Below are 21,822 nucleotides of genomic sequence, written 5' to 3' on the forward strand. Positions count from 1 at the left end.
ACCACTCTGTACAGAAGGCATGACCGTGGAGACATGAGAGGGCTCACTTAAAGGGAAACAAAAAGTTTTAGTGCTCTTTTCAAGGACCAAAATGATCGTAAGGTAACCAGCCCCCTCCCATGATCTTTTTAGCCCTGGGTAACCTCTATACACCTCCCCATGCTATCAGATCAATACTTAAAAAAAAATTTGGTTGAGAATGTTCGAAAGTTCTAATATGTATGTGACTGGAATAAACTCATTTAGTGCAAGTTTCTCGCTTTAAAATAACATAAATTTTTAGAGCCATTGATGCCGCATAGGGTGTCGAAACGGCGCTTCAATTGCTACTTTTTTTAGGGATAGGTAGCAAGCCTGTTGCCTAACCTTGGAATCAAACCCCGGACCCCATGTTACCAAAAGGAGCATCATTCCACTGTGCTACCACAGGGCGGATTCCCAGCTTAATATGGTTTATAAACCAATCTTAATTAAAAAGATGGGGTTATTTGTTTTTTCATAAGTGCGGCGTTTGTATTTTGTAAAAATTGTTTTTCTGTTAGAGACCTAAGCCTAATATGTCTCTCCAGGAACAGGACTAATTTGGTTTTGCTTACTAAAACAAAAGCATACTTCACAAGGCAAACCAATGGAATCAAAGTATATATTTTAATACAAAATATGGAATCATAATCTTTCTTCTTCTCCAAAGTTCCAATTTTTAAGGATAGCGGGTCTGTATCCAAAATGTGTTGGGTACAATTGTTCTGCATATTATGAAATAAGAATTGTTTTCAAACTGTTTAAATACTTTACCCCCCCCCCCCCTAATGTGCAAATATAAAGCCCAAATTATATCTTTCCGATCTATTCTGTCACTTGTCTTTGTCTTGTATCACGCTAAGCTGAAAGAAACTAACGAAGAGACCGGTTTATTCTCGAGTTTACTTGCACAGCTTAAACTTGAGTGTTTGCCGTATAATACAGAAGTACCCTAACGATTTCAGGCTGCAATTACACAGAATATTTTTAGTCAGGGATATTTTAACTAAGTTCATTTAATTCTATGCAAATCATCACGTCTTTATGCTTCAATCTTTCCATCTACGTACTTAAATTCAATAGAAACGAAAATTAAAATTCTTTTAATACTCCCATTATCATAAACAAAACACTCTAAAAAGACACAGACTCTTGCAAAACTTGCACTTTAAAATGCATAAAAAATTAAAGCCTAAACATACAAAAACGAATATCCCAAATCCATGATACAAAAAAAAGAAAGAAAAGGCAGTAAAAAGAAAAAGCATAATTTTTGATCAGATGACTGGTTCCAAATACTGTCACTATTGTCAAAAAACATCAGCAAATCACCAATGCTTCTGCATTTTTCGGTAATTTCGCTTCATATACAATCGCGATAATATTTTCGACCAGCCAAATCACTTAATATCTGAATTTGATCTTTTCACAATTATAACAAAGCTTTATGTACTACTTTAAACCCAAAAACATATTATAAGATTGGCTTATTTCAATTTGAATTGAAGAAAGAATAGGAGAAAGATGTGATCTCTGTAATTTACGAATATGGGATGGAATTTTTTTATCTAGTGGGTTAGACGGGGTGAGATTTAGGGTAGTTTTAAGATTTATTCCCGAATTAAATAATAGTCACATCTGTTCACCAATCATGACTCTGCCTGGTCAACCATAAGAACTAACACTGGAAATTGAGCTGAGCTCAATTCAAATTTGCTGGTTCAAACAGTGGTTATTGACAGAAGTAACTGTGGTCTCACTCACTCAATAATAACCGAAACTAAGATTATAATAAGGGTCGTTTTTTTAATAACAATTTAATATTATTGCTTATTTTAATTCAGCATTTACTTCTTAGACGTTTATTTTAGAATCTTCCCAAAATTATTTGTTAGCAGAAATTAAAAAGTCAATATAATATACATAAAGCTCTGTTGACTGATAAGTAGGGGCACCAATTCATAAAAATTTAGGGGGACGAATTTTCCATTTTTATGAAGATACAAAAAAGGTGATTTTAAAATTTGGGAAGGGGGGGGGGGTGGTATTTTCGAATGAAAATTCCAAAGAAATGCGTTTTTAATATCTAAAGGGCAATTGCTCTCTCTCCTAAATCGGTGCCCCTAGTGACACAAATGATAGGGAATACCCCTCTAAAGATCCTCCCTTTCAAAATATGGTCCTTCTTTGTGTTGTTCAGGAACTTCTTCATTAAGATCAGACTTTCTATAAAATCCTTTTTTGACCAGTAATTTGTTACACTCTTCACGACTCAGTTTAGCTAGGTCCAGCATCTCCACAACCTAAAAGTAAGAAAAAAACAAATACAATTCAACCATAAAGAAACAGAGGGACTACGTGTAACAAAACGAAAAACAAATTTGGGACTCAAAAAGTTTTCGTTCAATTTACTGGTCTCGAATTTCACAGAGAAGCATAGGAGGACCAATCAGTTTTCAAAAAGACAGGGTTGTTTGGCTACCTTTTTTGAAACGTGGATAAGGAATGACGTGATTGGTTTATGAAAATGCAGCCAATGATATTCAAGCACACTTTTTACTAGTGAGCTGTGGAAAGTAATCTTGTTGTTTCTCTCTGGGAATATTAAGCAAAAGAGAGGCAAAATAAACTAATTACCAATAGACACGGCTATGTAAAAAAGTTCACGTTTTAAGAAAGGTAAAAGCATAGACACAGACAAGTGAGACCGTTATAACGACGGCTGGGGCGGAGAGGGGTGTCAGTAAAAATATATCCTTAGGAGAATGAAATATCAGGAGCAGGGATCCCAATCTTGGCCTACGTGCAGGTAATGCATAAAAATATGACAAGATTTAATCTGGAAAAACTAATTTAAAATTTTCATTTGCTTAATGCACATAAAATCCACCCCTACAGACAATTACCTCTGAAAAATTCCCCTCACATATAAAATTTTGCTCCTAAAGGGAATGCAAAAAAAAAGAATGAAGAAAAAAAGGAGCTTTGAGACATTCTACCCGCATTACAAAATAAAGGCAGAATATATTAACTAGAATTTCCTACTTAATATATATATATATATATATATATATATATATATATATATATATATATATATATATATATATATATTGTTTAAGTCTTCTATTCGTGTTTCGAGAGGATGCTGGTTAAATTATCATAGCAGAGCAAGACAAATGTTAAAGAAATTAGTTTATATGCTTATTTGAAATAAGGAGTTCTGTCCATCCTATTTCTTGGTTCTGACTTAGAACTTGACTCCATGTTATTGAAATTAAACTAAAAAGACTAGAAAGGTACTTCAGATGGGGAAAACCTTTTGATGTATGCCTTGTGGGTGCGTTTCTAATACCAAGGGGTAAATTTGTATCATGTATTACAACTCTCGGTACCTGATCAAGTTCACAGAAAGTAATTAGTCCTACTTCTTAGTTCCAGCCTGTTATCACTGCGCACGTCCATCATAGGCAGAATCTACTTAAGTTGCCACTAATATCGTAGTTTCAAATTATTGTCTTTAACCTTTATCTTACCCTGTTGATAACTCAAACCTCGGGGGTGGGGGGGGGGGGTACGCCTAGAACCATGCAGGACAACAGTTTTCAACTGTTTCAAATATTTCGAGTTGGAACATAACAATAGCAAGACAAAGCTTTTTGAAATTACCTAGGCCCTCTTGATCCAACAAATTGTTTCCAGGTCTATAGAAGGCCCATGAACTGGATGGGATAAAGTGCCCACACAAGAATATTTTTATGGGTAGGGAGCAATCTGTCTAGACAGTAAAAGTAAAAGATTTATACAAAAAAAAAAATATAGGACAATTTTGAAAGAATTACATTTGATTTAATTCTGTCAATATTCGATTAATATTTTACCTGACAAAAATAGTGGATAGCAGCCCCTTGCATATTTGGAAAGTAGCAGCGGTAAATAACTGACTATTTCAACGGTGTATCACCTTAGATTTTAGATCCTCCAAATATGCAAGGGGCTGTTATCCACTATTTTTGTCAGGTAAAATATTAATCGAATATTGACAGAATTAATGTTCACTGATGAACATTCATCAGTGAATGTTCGCCAATCGGGTCTGAGATGAGCCGCTGCGTAGACATCTTCCCAATCTGATTGGAGAGGCATTCAGGCAGGATATGTCACTGTTGTAGGTTCGCCTCAATGTGTTTCGAGTTCTTCCTCGCTTCCGGCTTCCAATTGGCTGCCACTCAAGTGTAGACTTCGGAACTCTATGGTTTTCCATTCTTAAAACGTGCCCGAGATACTTCCATCTACGGGATCTGATGGTGTCGGTTATCAGTCGTTGATTGGTGATTCTCCGAATGGTATCGTTTGAGACTCTTTCCGACCAATGTATATTCAGAATCCTCCGGAGGCAATTGTTCTCAAAAGCAAGAACATTCTTCTCTTGTTGAATGCTTAAGTGCCAAGTCTCAGCGGCATACAGGAAAACTGGTAAAACGTTACTGTTGAGTAAGCACAGCTTCAGGCGATTTGAATAATTCTTGGATTTCCAGATTTTTTCAGTCGATTGAAGGCTGTGTTAGCTTGACCTATTCTAGTTATGACTTCTTTTTTGGTAGATCCAGTATTCTCTATGATGCTGCCCAAATCAACAGCTTTAATTAAAGATAATACCAAAACCCTTCCCATATCGGGACACTAACTTTTCAAGGTCCCGGAAATTTCAGAAAAGGATGTACATGTTCAATTAGGGTCCGAGGATACGTTTTAAAGTTAATACGTATCTCCACTCCTTTACCATTACGTTTTACAAAAAAAGTTCTAGCTTATTGTTAAAAATGGTGAATGAAACTAGGAAAATTGAATTTTTAAAAAAAGGATGTGCTGGTCAAATTAAGGCCCAATAAGCCGTTTTCAAGGTATTACCGACGCTCCTTTCCCTCGTATATTGCACGGAGCGTCCGTTGGGGAGAGGAGGTAAATTTGACCCCTCCCCCAATTCTGAAGAAAACACTATTTCTGGTTTTTTCATTGAGACACCATTTGGTATTTCAATTTAAAAATAAATAAAAGAACAAGTTTGTTCCCCCTAGATATCAAAAATGCATTTTGTCTTTCCTTCATTGTCGCAAAATGCGCCACTGATCTAAAGCTTGAAAGATTCTACAAAAATAGGTTTTAACTTTGGATAATCAATGCCTTACCAGATGGGGCGATTCCTCAAAGTCTTGTTCACAGACCATTTGAGCTTTAGAAGTAACAGAAAAACCTTTTTCAAATTTGATTAATTTCTATTCAATTACATCATGACCAACACAAGACCAACGTTTGTTTACGTTTATTTGACAACTTTGTAACTGCTGTTAGAAATGGGTCGTTTAACTTCTAAAGACTTCATTGGTTATTCATCAACTGCTGTTTTACAGAATATTTAAAAGTACTGAATTTTAATTTAGTCAACAATTGACTGAATTAGTCATTGTCCATTAATTTCCAGTCCATTCAGTCAGTGTTAATTAGTTGCTCTTGTACATGGTGACAAACGTACATCTGATCTCAAAGTGAGCAGAATTGAGTCTAGTCACATTAACTTAAATCTAGCTAATCTAAAATTCACCTGATCAAGTCGATTGAGAAGCTTCAAATTCGGCGAAGCACCAGCTACCATTTTGAACTCCACATTGTGACTGTAAAAAAAACAACAAAAAAACGATAACAATTGTTCCTGATATTAACAATGTATTAAAAGAACAATATTCTTCAAATGAGAGTAAAGAGCGAGGTTGAAATGTAAAATGAACCGAAAATATTTGGCATATTTCCCTGTTTACTCTAGATACTGTTTTCATAAACTGACTATTGAGAGGACTTGTGAGTCTGGTAAGAGGCCTTTTAGGTTTAGTGAAGTGGAATTGATGCTTCTTAGGTCAAGATTGGCAGAAATTCCTTGGGGTGGTTTTGAGAGTGATTCTGATTTTTGTAATTTATTTGATACTTTTTATGAGTCTATTAAAGACGCTGTTCTTGATATTTGTTCTGTTTCACCTTCTAATCGTAAGTCTAAGAATGCTTTTCCCCTAAATCCTTGGATGACCCCTGGTCTCCTTAGGAGTTGTAGGAGAAAAAATAATCTCTGGAGGGCCTTTAAGTCTGCTAGCCCTTCAATGAAAGCTATTTGCTTTCAGCGATTTAAAATTTATATGAATATTTATAATTCTGCGTTGAGAAACGCTAACCTCCAGTATTATTTTAATTGTTTTTCAGACTGCGGTAAAGATATCTGAAAAACTTGGTAGGTTACAAATTCTGTCCTAAGGCCCTCTTTTCGATCTCCATCAGCCCCTTCTTTTTTGGATCTCAATGGCAAAATCATCGAAGGTGAACTGAATGTCCAAGATGCATTTACTTCATATTTTGCGAATATTGGTAAAAGGACCTCTTCGGCTGTTGGTTCTTCTCCTTCAGGATCCAACTTCAGGTCTTATCTTGGGTCACCTTGTATGAAGTCAATGTTTTTGGAACCAGCGACGGAGAAAAAAATTGCTAAAATTGTTATAGGATTGAAAAATTGTTCGTCGTCTGGCCTTGATAATATTCCTACTAAAGTAATTAAGTTCATACTTCCTTCCATTATTTCTTCATTAACAAATCTTATTCCCACCTCATTATAGCAGTGTATTTTTCCCACGTAGGAACAAGCATGCTCGAGTCCTCATGGTATATAAGGGGGGGGGAAACGAAATTATCAAGCCTAATCGTAGCCACTTTATTTGTTGTCCGTGTTTAGAAAAATATTTGAGAAGGCGATGCTTTCTCGTCTTAATAATTTTCTTACTTCTAAAGATTTTTTTCACGATTTTCAATTTGGTTTTCGAGCAAATCATTCGACTGAGCATGCTTGTGCAGTTTTACTGAATTATCTTCACTCTGCCATAGACTCCCATTTGATTCCTGCTGCTTTGTTTCTGGATGTTCGTAAAGCCTTTGATTCTTTAACCCACAATGTTCTTCTATTTAAACTTTCTCATTTTGGCGTAAGAGGTAGTGCGTTTTATTGGTTCAAGTCTTTCTTGTCTGGTAGAATAATTTATGTTGATCCACTTTTTCGCTCACCATCAAGTGTTGACCAGGGGGTCCCTCAAGGGTCAGTTTTAGGGCCGGTACTGTTTTTAATTTATATAAATGACCTAATTTTTGCAGTTAGAAATAAAAATCCTCTTTATTGCTGTCGTCTATTTCATCCAACAGTCTCCCCTACCCATAACTATAGTTTGCATATCTCGGATTCTCTTGCTACTTTTGCCAATGATACCGCACTTATTACTTTTGGGAGAACAGAGGATGAGGTTCGTACAAAGTTAGTGGACCTCTTTGAGAGTTTCAATTTGGTTTGATGCTAAATCTCTTGCCTTAAATGTTTCTAAAACTAGTTTTTTAGTTTTTTCTCGAATATCTCAGGCTTGTCCTCAACTATCTGAAATTCATATATCCAAAGGCTTTATTAGTAGACCAAAGGATGGCCATATCCGTTTCCTAGGTATCCTCCAAGATGAAAATTTATCTTTTAAGCACCATAATGATTTGATTAAAATGAAGGTATGCAGAAACCTCGGTATTCCAAGAAAACTCAAACATAACTTTTCTGGACCAATTCTAAGAATCCTATTTAATAGCTTAATTCATTCTTATGTTTCCTATTGTCCAGTCATATGTATATCTACTTTCCCTTCTTTTCTCAAACCGCTTTCGAATACTTATTATAAAGCTATAAATATTATCCAGGATGTAAATCGTTTGGCAACTAAACCATTACTTGATATTAAAAATCTTTATATTCTTTCCTGTGCGTCTTTCGCTTTTCTTCAGCTCCATGGTGATATTCCTAGGTCCCTTAGATTTACGTCTTCTTTTGTATCTGATCAGTCAAATTATCAACTCCGTAGTTCTCTAAATACCCAAATTCCTCATACACCAACAATAAGATCTGATTTTAATCCTCTTGTTGCGTGTCATTTGACATGGAACACCCTTCCCGATTCGGCTCGAGAATGCCACTCGTTTGGCACCTTCAAAAGACTAGTAAAAAAATATTTGTTTTCATGTGATTAATTTTCTTTACTTTTGTCTGCTGCCAATAGTTTTTTTTTCATTTAATTTTTTTTTTTTACAGATGTTGTGATTCACTGTAGTTTGATAAAGCTTATTTAGTGAACTCTTCTTTTTTTTATGAAGCAAATGCTTTACATGTTAAAAGTTCAAATGCTTATGTTTATATGTTTAAATATTAATGTTGTGTTTATATTGTTTAAATCTTAAGCGTTTAAATGTTTAATGTTTATTTGATCTTTTCATAATCCCCCTCCTACAGGCCATGGAGCCTTTGTAGGGATTTGTAGATTGTTATGTAATTATTTTACTTATATATGGAAAATAAATCTATCTATCTATCTATCCCCTGACTCCTGCTCTCCAGGATAAACTTTTACTATCGCTTTACTGAAATTATTTTGTATACAACAAATATGGCCAGCTGGTATTTACAAGTGTATTAATTATCGATGTCCTACAAAAGATTTTAACAGAAAATAGTGCAGTTTAGAGGAGGTAAGCGTCAATAACACTTTCTATCTCTGGAGCTTTGTAAATCTTTCTTTTTTTAGCCCATTGCCCTTGTCTTACAGCATTTGTTAGGAAGTATTGGAGGAAACAGTAAAACTTCAGCAAGAGAGTAGAGTAGAAGGGGCAGGCCCATTCTCATAGAAGATAATTTTGATTATTACCACGAACCATTATTTACCGTATATTACAGTCAAATTTCTATCTAATAGCTGTTTTGTATGGGAAATGATAGACTCAGTGAACTCATGATCTCATGAACTATTTGATATGAACTTCAGTTTATCTCCGGCCCGTAGCATCACTGAATTATTGAGGCAGGGTGGCCATAGCGTTTTATGAGCGAAAAAATGTTCGTTCGTCAGTACACCCCTTGACCAGTTGACTTCTAAGCGAGTAAACACCATTTCTAAGCTAGGAAGGTTTCCAGTAATTTATTCACAAATAGTCATCACCAAAAAATTAACGTTAAAAGATTACCAGTATGTATCTCCTTTCTTTAGAAAAACAATAAAAAAACAACTTCGCCACTTGGAGAAACGAATATTATAACTCAGATCCGAAAAAAAAAGTTCCCTGTTTATTTACTCCCTGTGTAAGTTTTTGGCTGAAGGCTATTTTTTTCTGAAGTCTAATGGTTGAAATTCGTTCTACATTTCTTTAGATTGAAAATTACGATTTTGTAGCTTTTTTAGTGACAAAATTCATGGCACTAGGCTGATACAAAGGATCTGATAAGTATTTTCAGAATTTTCATTTTCAGAAACACGCAAAAATAAGTAATTTTCCTATTTTAAGCAAGTTCAGATCATTGTAAAAAAAAAGTTCTAAGCAATATCATAATTTTGTCTCGATGAATGGATAAGATGAGATCAGAAACTAAGAAGTCAAAGGAAATCATCTTGTTTTCGTTGCAAGTTACAGCTGTAAACTTGTAACACAATTACATGTTTCACAAACAGCCTAGACATTAAACATCCAAATTAAAACTATTTCTTAAATATAAGGGCAAATACTCATCAGATTCAATGATAAACAAGCCTTTAAATGTTAAGTTGTATCTTCAGAGCAAGTGTACAAAAGGGTGAACTGTGCAAAGGGGGAACAACTTTAGTTGCTAAAACTTGAACGCTATCTATGTCATGATCGACGGGAAGTGGACTCTTTAGTTAAATAAACCCTTATGAATCATATATGGATGGACTACACACCAAAAATAGCCCAGGAGAAAATATTTTGTTATAATTGTTATATCTATGCCGTAACTAAAATTACAATTATCTGTTCAGAAGGAAGAACCGGATTTGCCACTGAAAAATACCTTTGAGGGTGTTACCATTGAAAAAGCCAGTTTCTGTATTTTCATTGAAAAAATTTACAAAAACCATAACCTCACTTAGACTTTGAAACATAAAATTTGCCCCTCTCTACATTTTTGTGAATTGATACCACTGAGTATAACTCTGGGTTCACATGGCCATGGTTTTGTCTTCTGACACAAAACTCCAAACGCAAAGCAGATGCAGCAAAATAGTGAAAGTGGTCATATTATAGGTTCTTTATCTATGTTAAAGCACAAACTGCAAATCCAAAAAAAAAAAAATCCATTTTTCACTTTTTCCGCAATAGTACCAATGTGTGAATCTAGAGCAAATTGGTAGTAAAGAAATATATTTTCAACATTTAATGCAAATACTACACAAGGTTATCGAATGTCTGAGTGAAAAAAAAAATTTCCATAAAAAAAGAATAGATTTGAATAATTAGTGTTAGTTAAGTGGAATATAACTAACTATGATTTTTTGCTGCTTTTGCCAATTTTCTCCCTAGCTCCAAGAAATAAATTCGTTTATGTCAGGAACACAAATTAGGGTTCGGGAAAATTGCCCCATAAACCTTGAAAATACCATTTTTTTTTTACTTTTATTGAAAGAGAGAAAAATTCTTTCCGCCCGCCCAACGTTTTCTCCCTTGCCTTGTACCTGCCTGGGCCCTGCAATAAAATGCAGATAAAACTCCCAGTTGGAGGAGAGAAGAAACATTGCATTTTTTATGATTATTTTTTGGAGAAGAAGATTCCTCCTTCAATATTGATATGGTTAAAGCTATAAATTATCAGAATGAGAACGGTAAGTTATTTAGTCTTTCAATCTAAGAACTTTAGATAAGGAGCTAAAATGGAAGAAAACTAAGAAAGAGAGCAATGAAATACAGAGGGAAGAGAGGGAGGGAGGGAGAGAGAGAGAGAGAGAGAGAGAGAGAGAGAGAGAGAGAGAGAGAGAGAGAGAGAGAGAGAGAGAGAGAGAGAGAGAGAGAGAGATTCAAGCTCGAGGCAGGTGAGAGGGACTCCAGCAACATATACATAAGTAAATTAGCAGTCTTGTTTTCCGAAAACTGAATAAGGAAAGCAGCAAGAAGCTTGGATGATTTTTCTCTACTTTCAACCCTTTTATGACTGACTGCTTTAAGGTGCTGATTCTACTTTAATTTGTACTTATGAATCAAAGCACCAACTAAAATCCCACTTGACCTAAATAGTTGATAACAACATCTTTAAATGGGACATCAAAATGCCAAATCTTAACACTTCGTCTCGAAAACAAAAAGTTGACAAATTAACACAACATTACTCTTGCAACTTTTTGATAAAGAGGTCAAAGTTGAAAATATTGCCAATTCTCTTTTTTATTCTTATTCTTAATTGTTCACATCTGATTGCTTTTTTACACCTATACAACTTTGTCAAGCATAATCACAGACAGAGGAATAGCGCTGTCTAAGTAAAGAACGATGTTGGCACAATGTATTATTTATTTATTTTTTATTTTTTTTTAGACCACTTCGTATCGAAGGATTTGTCATAGAAACTTCGAAAAGGGCTCATTCGATTGGAAATTGGAGTGGCTTGTGCCCTTTTTAATAGTCGAAAGTGATTGGAAGGCAAATAACACTCTTTCAACGTCCACGATTTTCCGAAGCACATCCAATAAAAATTTTTAGATAGCTATTTTGTTCAGCGTAGTAGATTTCCAGATAAAAATTATATTTTTGATGAGAAAACTCCCCCATAGCCTTCAGAGCAACAGTTTTAAGCTATGGCCTGGGGGTATATAAGTTTTTTATAGAAAGTTTTGTCGTAGAGACTTCAAAATAGGCTAATTCGATTGGAAATTGAAACTGCTAGTGCCCTTTTAGTAGCCAAAAGTGATTGGAGGGCAACTAACCCCCCTCTCACGCCCACCTTTTCCCCAAACACATACAATCAAAATTTTGAGATAGCCATTTTGTTCAACGGAGTTGAAAGTTATAAAAATTAAGGTCTTTAAGGATGACAACCCCCCCCCTCCCCAGTGCTCAGGGCAAGTGTTATAAGTTTTTCCCTGGGGGCATATAAAGTTTTCATAGAAAGCGAAGTCGTAGAAACTTCAAAAGGGGTTCATTCGATTGGAAATTGAAATGGCTAGTGTACTTTTAAATAGTCAAAAGTTATTGGAGGGCAACTAAAACCCCATCCACACCAACTATTTCCATAAACACATCCAATCAAAATTTTGAGATAGCAATTTTGATCAATGTAGTTGAAAGTTTTGGGAATTATATCTTTGAGAAGGAAACTCCCCCCAAAACGTTCAGAGCTAGGGTTAACAGATATGTTTTGGAGGCATATAAGGTTCTTATTGAAGATCCTGTCGTAGAAACGTCAAAAAGAGTTCACTCAATTAGAAAATCCAGGTGCTAGTGCTATGTTTAAGAGTCGAGAGGTGTTGGAGGGCAACTAATCCCCCTCTTAGACAAAAAAAAAACAACAACATATATAAAACAGACATATATAAAAAACAACAAAAATAATTCAATGAATAGAATAAAAAATCCCAACAAAAGCTCTACGGCCTGTAAAGGAAGTGGACCATGGAAAAAAAATTAAACTATTAGAACTTTAAACACACACTATTTAAAACATTTACCCATAAGAAAGAGAAAAGAAATAAAAATAAAAAAGAGACTAAAAAGACCTATCATGTCAGAAAATACAGAGAGCATATCGTCAGTCTGGTATGAAAAGGTCGTATCTCCATAATTGCAAATTTTCAGAAAAGCAACAAATGAAAAACCTCACAACTTTTTTATTTCCCCTCTGATAACTGTAAAAGAAAGACATATTGATATGTATTGATTTTACATATCAATCCGTTTTTGTTTTATTGTTTTCGGAGGGGAGATAAAAAAAAGGTGAGGTTTTTATTCACTCTTCAGAAAATTTATATAAATAATTTCGGAGACCACACTGCCTTTCCATGATGATAAAATAAAAGTTCACAATAGGGATAAAACCCTGTTTAATAGACGGTGTACAGTTTTACTACTGATGACGGTCACTGTATTTGCGACCGAAATATCTGGTATTTTTGTGAATTTCTATACACTGTCTATTAAAAAGGATTTTATCCCTAATTTGAACTTTTATTTTATAGAAAATTTTTAATTATGGAGACACGACCTGTTGATACCCGACTGACGATATTTTACCTTGTCTTGGTACAAGACGATTAAAAGGGATATCATCTCACTCTCGTTTATTAATCTTCTTATTAGAAGTCTAGATATAAGAGGATTAACAGAGGCTCGCCTTTCGCTCCATCAGAACTAATAGAAATTCTGAGCCTGTAATCAGGTATTCTTTAATACTAAGATGATAGAAAAAAAAGATAAAAATTACCGGTGTTTTAGTTTAGAGTTTTCAGCACAATTCGCCTTATTCGCGCGATTATCCAAAAAAAAACGACCTTTATTAGCGTTGTTCACAAGTAAATGCAAGCCAGTATTACTACTTAATACAGGGCTTTATTTGTGCAATACCTTCCTAAAATATGCACTATTTGTAAAATTTCAAAATAATGATTTTTCTATAATTGAAAAAGGGCAACTGGCTTCAACAATGTCTCCCAAAGCCTAGTAGGCCTACCATATTAAAAAAAAAAAAAAAAAATACAAATTTTAACGACGAGCAATTTAGTGAAGCCCTTTATTACTCTCTATGACGGTAATTTGAACAACTTTTTGGCAACGATTTCTGACTTGTCCATTACCAATATGGTTATTTGACTGATTGATGTTTCTATTGAACTTGCATACAGGTCAGGTGGATGAGGAATGCACAAAGATTAATCGAAAGGCTGTCATCACTGGCAAATTGGAGCATATTGCTACTTCAGTTACTAATAGCATCTCACTAAAGCACCAAGCCGCCTGAGCTCTTATTCAACAATTCACTCTTTATCCCTACCAATGCAGTTCTAATTTTGTTTAAACCATTTTGTATTGCCTCTTCTTACCCCCTTTGGGGAACATCTGCTTTTGGCTCGATCCGAGATTGATGGCCAAAAGGACAATCTTGGCTAATCTGTCACCCTTCACCAGAAAAACATGGCCTTGTCGTCATAACCTTTGTTTCATTAAAGCCCTTAAAAATGGGATCGAATCACATATTTTCGCACGGCTTAGTCTTCAATATAGATACTTGGTGAACGAAATTCCCATGAAACACTAACAGATATTGAAGATCAGTTGCACAAAAACACCAGGGTATTTGCGGTAGACGACGCGGGCCATGTCAGGGTGATGCCTGGTCCGACAAGTGTGCAAGCCATCCGACCAAGAAAGCATCTGAATATTGTTACGTGGAATGTTCGAAGCTGAAAGCTGAAATCCAACCAGCTGCTCCTTGCCCAGGAGACCCGGAAGTGTAGAGTGAGCATTTGTCCTGTGTCTGAAACGCGAATAAATGACGCTCTGACCAAAGGCTAACCATCACCGAAACTTATTCATTCCTGTTTTACAGCTCAGGCCAAACTGATGGTTCGGGCCAGCACGGAGTTGGATTCGTCTTAGATACTCCTACTACAAATTGTGTGGTGACCTGGGAGCCAGTATCATCTCATATCACGAATATCAGACTCAGAGGCCACATTATCATCATGACCCTCTATGCTCCAACAAGGGACAGCAGTGATACGCTCGAAGATGCCTTCTACTACGACCTCAAAAGGATTATCGACAAGATTCCAAGGCGACATATGCTCTTTATCGCCGGGTACCGGAACACTCGGCTTGGCAGAGCAGATCTTGATACAGCCACGTAATTGGGCACCACATTGTTGGTGACAGATGTATTAATGGAAAAAGGTATATGCAGCTACCCAGGTACAACCATCTCTGTGCTAGGAACACTGTCATTGAACACAAGAGACCTCATCTCGTTACATGACACTCAAAGAACGGCAGTCAAAAGCTCAAATCGATCATATCCGGACGAGCAGGTAATGCAGAAGTTCTAGCTTAGGTACCAGAGTATATAGGAGTTGATATGGGGTCTTTAACCGGATCTAATCACTATCTACTTGTGTAGTCCGTCATGCGCCTGGAGCATGCGTCCAAAAATCATAATAGCAGGAAAATGTCAAAACTGCTAAAAGAAGCAACGGGAAAGGTCCATTTAACAGTTGATACGCTGAAAGACAATAGCAGGGAAACTATTCGATCCGAAGAAGGGCAATTTGAACGCTTGTGAGAACACTTCTATGAGGTACTGAACCCCATCAAAGACCCATGTGATCTACCTCCTTTCTCAGGTACTACTAGGGAGCCTTACGATATCAATTTGGACCCATCAAGCATCGCAGAAGTCCTAAAAGCACTTAATTGCATAAACAGACATAAGACACGAGGAGAAGATGGGATCTCTACTGAAATTTACAAGGCCTCACCAACTCTATTATGCCACCTAAACGACCTCTTTGTAAAAGTATGGACGACAGAAACTTTCCCAAGACTGGAAAATGTCAGTCCGCGTTCCAGTCTCCAAGAAAAGGGACAAGGTTGTTTGCGGAAACTATAGAATCATCTCCTTAATTGACCATGCAACGAAAATCTTCTGCGTCATTCCCTTGAATAGATTTAAATATGCGCGTGACAAGCTAATCCGTCTTGAACAACCAGGCTTGGACAGTTTTCTCCAATCCCTGACAGACGTTGATTTGGCACGCGACGTTGCCTTACTGGAGACCACCGCCGACAGTTTATAAGACATAGTTGATGATTTCTCGAAGGTTTCGAAGTGCAAAGGTGTTACCGCAAGCAGAACATTATTGAACTGTACGATATACTGGGTAACAAATACTCTCAGAAATCACAGTAGAGTCGTCTTTGGCAAGCTGGACGGTTTTCTTCAATCCCTGCCAGAAGTTGATTTGGCACGCGACGTTGCCTTACTGGAAACCACCGCCGACAGTTTATAAGACATAGTTGATGATGTCTCGAAGGTTTCGAAGTGCAAAGGTGTTACCGTAAGCAGAACATTATTGAACTGTACGATATACTGGGTAACAAATACTCTCAGAAATCACAGTAGAGTCGTCTTTAGCAAGCTGGACGGTTTTCTTCAATCCCTGACATACGTTGATTTGGCACACGACGTTGTCTTACTGGAAACCACCGTCGACAGTTTATAAGACATAGTTGATGATGTCTCGAAGGCTTCGAAGCGCATTGGGCTTACCGTAAGCACCTTCGAGACTAAAGTGATAACCATCAACCCTTCTTCTACATTTCAAATCATCTTGAACAGCAAACCAATTGAAAATGTCAAGGAATTCGAGCACCTTGGATCTATTTTAACATCAGATGATGCAGATGGAAAAGATATTTCTGCCAGCATGTCAAAGGCGTCGGGCGTCTTACCCAGTCTAAAAAAAAGGCACTAGGGGCCAGAAGTGAGATCTCAACAAAACCGAAGTCAAAGTCTACATAGCATCTGTTCAGGCTTTACTACTGTACGGTTCCGAGACGTGGCCGCTCATGGCAGAAGAAGCTAGAGCTTTGGACACGTTCGGTCAACGCTACCTTCACTATATACTCCAAATCAAAAAGTGGTTTATAATTACCAATAGCGAAGGAGGAAGCCGTTGTGTCCAGTATAAAGAGCTACCTATCGTCACCCAAAGAGAACGCATCAAGCTCTTCGACCACACACACTGTTGCCCCAAAGGAACGATGTCAAGATATTCTCATCTGCGAGCCAGCACGGAGCAAAAATCTCATCTGTGAGCTCATTTGAAAGCTAAATTCAAAGACGATCTTGAAACATAGGAAAGCTTCCGGAGGCAAGTTAAGAGATGGGACAGATAAGACTGAAGATTGCCGGGGAAGCTGCAGACGGCAGATCGAAGAGGTCATAGGAAGTACTTCCAAAGTCCAATCGTGCCGCGCGGAATAGTCCTTCGTCTGGTTACATCCAAAAGTAAGTAAGTAAGAATGCAAGCACTATCTATAGAGATACGATTGAAAAACCTTAGAACAAAAACCAAAGACCTTCGGTCTAATTATAAAATTCAAAACAAATGCCCTATTTGTAGCCCCCATGCTTAATAAGAATGGGGACCGTTTGTGACTAAGAGATTTAAAGAAGAGAGTTACATTTAAAGACTTAGTGTTTGTGATTAGTTGCCCTAATGTTTGAAATGTTTGACTTTGTCTTTACTTCGATTGCGTACGAGTAGCATTAACCTGATACATATTCTTTCAACAAATAAATGCATATATATTATGAATCCTAACATATTTTTTTCAGATTCACCATTACTATTCATCCCGACAACATCAATGTATAATTTGCCTTATTTGGAAGAATAAAAACAAATTGGCCAACATTCTTTTGCTAATAAAGTGCATACAAATGGAAACTTTCTTCCTTCAATTTCTTTTTTAAATCAGGCCTTTATACACTAGCCCACTTAGACTTGATCTTTTTTCCACATAAGTAGGGGATATTTTCTGCCATATCATTGTGAAGCATTTAGTTGGGGTGTTTTTTTGTTTTTTTTTACAAATCTTCGCCTAAAGTCTGTTGAGTTGAAATCAGAACAGATTTGGGATCTTACCCTTTTATATTTGTGTGCACTAATATTGTGTACAATGCACTTGTGTGCATTGATGTTAGCAATGATATAAACAAATATTCCTGTCAAGATGTCCTAAACAGGGGATGCGGCTTATGAAGTGTCTAGAAGACAACAAGAGTAGATTGCTGCAATCGTCATTTTATGCCAATGAGTTATGTTAATATATGCCTCTTTTTATTTTCTTTACTATTGGTTAGTAGATTTGTTCATGCTACTTTATGTTCTTTGTATTTTTTTTAGTAACAAGCTACATGCTTCAGGTGAACTATATTCCTTTAAATAAATATATGACCTAAATATTTTACATAATGTATTTACTTTTAAATATTATATCCGAGGAAAAGAACGCTATTTAGAAAACTTTAGTTGAGACAAGGGAGCGCAGTCTTAAGCTTAAGATTTTAGATCGAGCGTTTTGTCCTTTTCTTAGACGCGAGGCAGGAGAAGTTGAAGGCTCTGGTAGATGTTAGAGGCCCAAGGTTTGTGCTTAAACGTCGATATGGGAAGATATACTAAGGACACATAATACCTAATGTGACACCTATAATTTGCATATCTGAAAAATCGGACAAATCTGAGACTGGGATATATACATATAATATATATATATATATATATATATATATATATATATATATATATATATATATATATATATATATATATATATATATATATATACAGGGGTCGGCCGCAACGAGGTGCACGAAAAAAGTGACTTTAGTTACTTGAGGCCACCAAAAAAGTGACAAAAAGTGACTGCTTAGAAGCCGTCACAGCATAGTCAGATGGATTACAAGGATCGAAATTACTACCATAAGATCATCACAGGCCTATGAGAGCCCGAGAAGTTACGGACAGAAAGGCTGAAATCCTTATTTTTTTTCTTCAGGTGATTTTATTTTCTTATACAAAACGATAACTTCGGTAAATGTACGACTTCGATTATGGCACTTGGAACGAAAACTGATTAATTGAAAAACAAGCGTCCACCACGACTAGGCATAATCAATCACTGGATATTATGTCATCACTTCTTTGACTTTTTCGAAAAGCGATCAATTAGTTCGGATTTTCTCTTCAGAACAAGTACTTCAACCGATTCAACATCATCTACTCTGTCCCTTTCTTTGGAGGGAGCTTTTAATGCTGCTTCCAGCATACTTTGAGCAAGACCAATGTTCAGGAAGTCCTTCTCTTCCACAGCTTTCTTCAACCGGTCCCCTGCCTCTCTCAGAAGGGTATCACCTATTTCCTTCTGCTTAACCACCTTTTTTTTTTGTACAATGTTTGACTCTATGGCCGCTATTTTCTGCTTCTTCCGCACCATCTCCTGGATTTTTTGTTCAGCATCTCAGCATTTTCCTTCTCAGCTTCAAGCTTCTCTCTCTTTGATTCTTCCTGTCTTCATTCAATAAGGAACAGTTCATAGCTGGCTCTAGCTGATCTAGCCAGAAAAAGCAGCTTCTTTGTGATCAGCACACGCTCTGGTCTGTTCTCATAGTCGTGGAGCGCATCCACAGCAAAAGCCTCAGCATTCAGTGTCCACTCTTCTGTACACGCTTGAAGGCTAGTCATCAGCAGAGCGGACCGAAAAAATCCTCTCTCTACGTTTGCACTTCCATGACAAAGTGACAGAGCTGCCCGGACGATCCGAACTAAGGTCTGATATTTGGTTTCACCAGATGGCGTCTTCAGTTCCAGGGAACTTTTGCCTATAGCTGTCGATTCGAGTACTCTCCGTGGGTGGCGGCACAGGATCTGACTGTAAATAACAACCATTCTCCCTGGACTTGCTGGATGTCCGTCTCAAATGGAAGTTCTCTCGCGATGTGGAAGATATCACTGCAACTCGTTCTTTGGCAATCTGGACTGGAACGGCTTAGGCAGGCAAGGCTTCGGAAAAACTCGTTGTTCACAGGGAGTTTTTTCAGCAGGTACTGTACAGCAGCTTTGATATGCTTTTTAATTCTCAGGAAAAAAAACAAATTTCCTGTCTTTCAGAATAACGAAACCAATCTAAGAATCCAGAATCTAAGAATCCAGGGTAGCCAGAACCCTTTCATTACACAAGGGTTGCTGTAGGTAAACATTTGCAATACTAACTAAGCCTTCAAAACCACCGAGGATCCGGAGATTGACATCATCAGCCGGCACAATCTGCCCCAAAAGAACTGTGCATAAACGTCTCAGTTCAAAGTGTACCACATGAATTAACAGCTCCTGTCATTGAAATACACTGGTAAAAGCGGTGAAAGTTGCTGCAGAGCTTACAATAAACTCAATTTCAGCTTTCATTGTTTGCTTTTTTAGCCATTTTACAATTTTCAAATATTTTGCATTTGACATCAGGTACTCCAAATAATTTTTCTTTGGCACGAATTCTAGGAAATATTCTATCAATGCAGGCCACTGTTACAACAAGCGGCTTGCTACTTCCACTATGGTGAGCCTTCTCGTGGGGACGTGCTTCATAAACTTACGCTAAGGAACTGCAGCTTTCCGTTGGCAGTGGTTGAAACCGTCAGAACGAGTTGGCCATTCTGTCAAAAAATGGTAAACAGCGATGATCATATCAGAGCACTCCTCCCCGAGTTTTTGCAGCCCTTTCAGGAACGCATTATTCACTGCATGAATGTGCAGGTTCCCATATTCAATAGACCTTTTGAATACCTTTTTCTCTTATCTGAGTCTACGATGGGCCACACTTTCTTATTGACAGCTGAGCCATCACTTGCAAGCATCAGCAACCTCTCAAGGGAAAGTTCTTCATATTCAACACTCTGCAGGATTTTCTTACTCAGATATTCACTGGTTGCATGTCCTATATAACATGTCTGAAGATGCTGAATAGCCACTTGTTTCCGCTCTTTCGACCAGTATCGAACTCTTATTTGGAGCTCCTCTACCACAACATTGTTTGTTGTTTCATTATATTCCAGCACAAAGTCAGATTTCTCGATGTCTTCGACTAGAATTTCTCAAAAGTACGGATAAATAGCCTCTGTCAACAAGCATGTCATTTTTTTAGCCTTTAACGACAAGCCTTCTGGTACACCATCAGGGAACATTGTTCGGAACACCTCGGCAATATGATCACATGAAGCTGCAGCAAAAGAACTAGCAATAGTCTTTAAAACCCAAACTATCTCCGCCCTTGACGGTGCATCCTGCTCGCGGAGCATTTCCAGATTCTTTAATGGTATGCTATCGTCACTCTGTGAGTTTGGGTGGTTTCCAGTTAAAACTGATGTAGCGAGTCTCAACTGACGCTGGTTTAACATGACAGAAGCATTCTTTTTGTGATCTTGTGCGGCTGCATGTTGAAGAAGGGCCTGGAACCCTTTCTGGCAGCTGAGTGTCTTTTTTCAAACTTTACAATAGAACGAGCTGTCACTCCCTTTTGTGCGCCACTCTTTCACTTTATGCCCAGCACCGTTTTCCCTACTGAGCCAGCTCTCCAAAAATTTTGTCTTGCCCATTATTTTACAGCGACCTGAAATAAGAATGGGTTTTAGGACAGAATTCGAAAACATATAAAGCTAATACAAATACAAACTGACAAAACCGGTGAAAACATAAATTTAATCTTACATTTTTGACGACCTCAGACCTGTGGGAATGCATGCCTTTAACAGGAAATGGTGTAAAATCAAAGAAACTGGCTAACACTGAAAACATATATAAGGAATGTCAGCCGAAATGTCCATTTGCTAAGCAGCCAGACAATAAAGGATGCTAAGTAAACCAAGGGCCTGAAAAGAACCATAGGCAGTTATGGTACGGTAGAAGTAATTTAATCTATCATCTTATATGCAAAAGCATAGATATTAACACCTACACACTAACCACGTCTATCACAGTCATATACATTGTGCGTCTTGAAATACAGTCCAAACTATCAAGAAACTACTTACCTTTTTTATGAATTATGCCACAGTCGACAGTCAACTATGACATACTGTTTCACCAAAAAAATTAGGTCCGAAACGTCGAAAAAAGTGACTTTAGTGACAAAATGACAGAAATAGTGACAAACCCCCCAAAGGCTCATTGGCCAGTACAAAGGGGGAAGACAAATGAGTTTCTTACTCAGAGATGAAAAACAAAAGAAAATTATAATGGTCACTTACTCACATACAAAGGAGAAAAAAAAATGTATAGATGAAATGAAAACTATAGAAAAAATAGAATAAATAAACTAAATTAATTGATTAGATTAAATAGACTAAAAAAAAAACTT

At 36.9% G+C, this 21,822-nt stretch overlaps 1 protein-coding gene across 1 annotated transcript in view; it reads right to left on the minus strand.

The window, feature by feature from the left end:
* Positions 1–1,107: 1,107 nt before the first annotated feature.
* Positions 1,108–21,822, minus strand: part of LOC148954780 (selenoprotein M-like) — a 34,358-nt gene continuing 13,643 nt past the window's right edge. The window contains exons 2-3 of the mRNA XM_089086749.1: positions 5,624–5,693; positions 1,108–2,324 (exon numbers count right to left, since the gene is read on the minus strand). Of these exons, the coding sequence (XP_088942875.1) occupies positions 2,175–2,324; positions 5,624–5,693 (220 nt within the window). The 3' untranslated portion in view covers positions 1,108–2,174. The remainder of the gene's footprint in view (positions 2,325–5,623; positions 5,694–21,822) is intronic.

The sequence above is a fragment of the Artemia sp. Qi Xiang Cuo genome, chromosome 3 (assembly GCF_049724085.1).
Source record: "Artemia sp. Qi Xiang Cuo chromosome 3, ASM4972408v1, whole genome shotgun sequence".
NCBI classification, from domain to species: Eukaryota; Metazoa; Arthropoda; class Branchiopoda; order Anostraca; family Artemiidae; genus Artemia; species Artemia sp. Qi Xiang Cuo.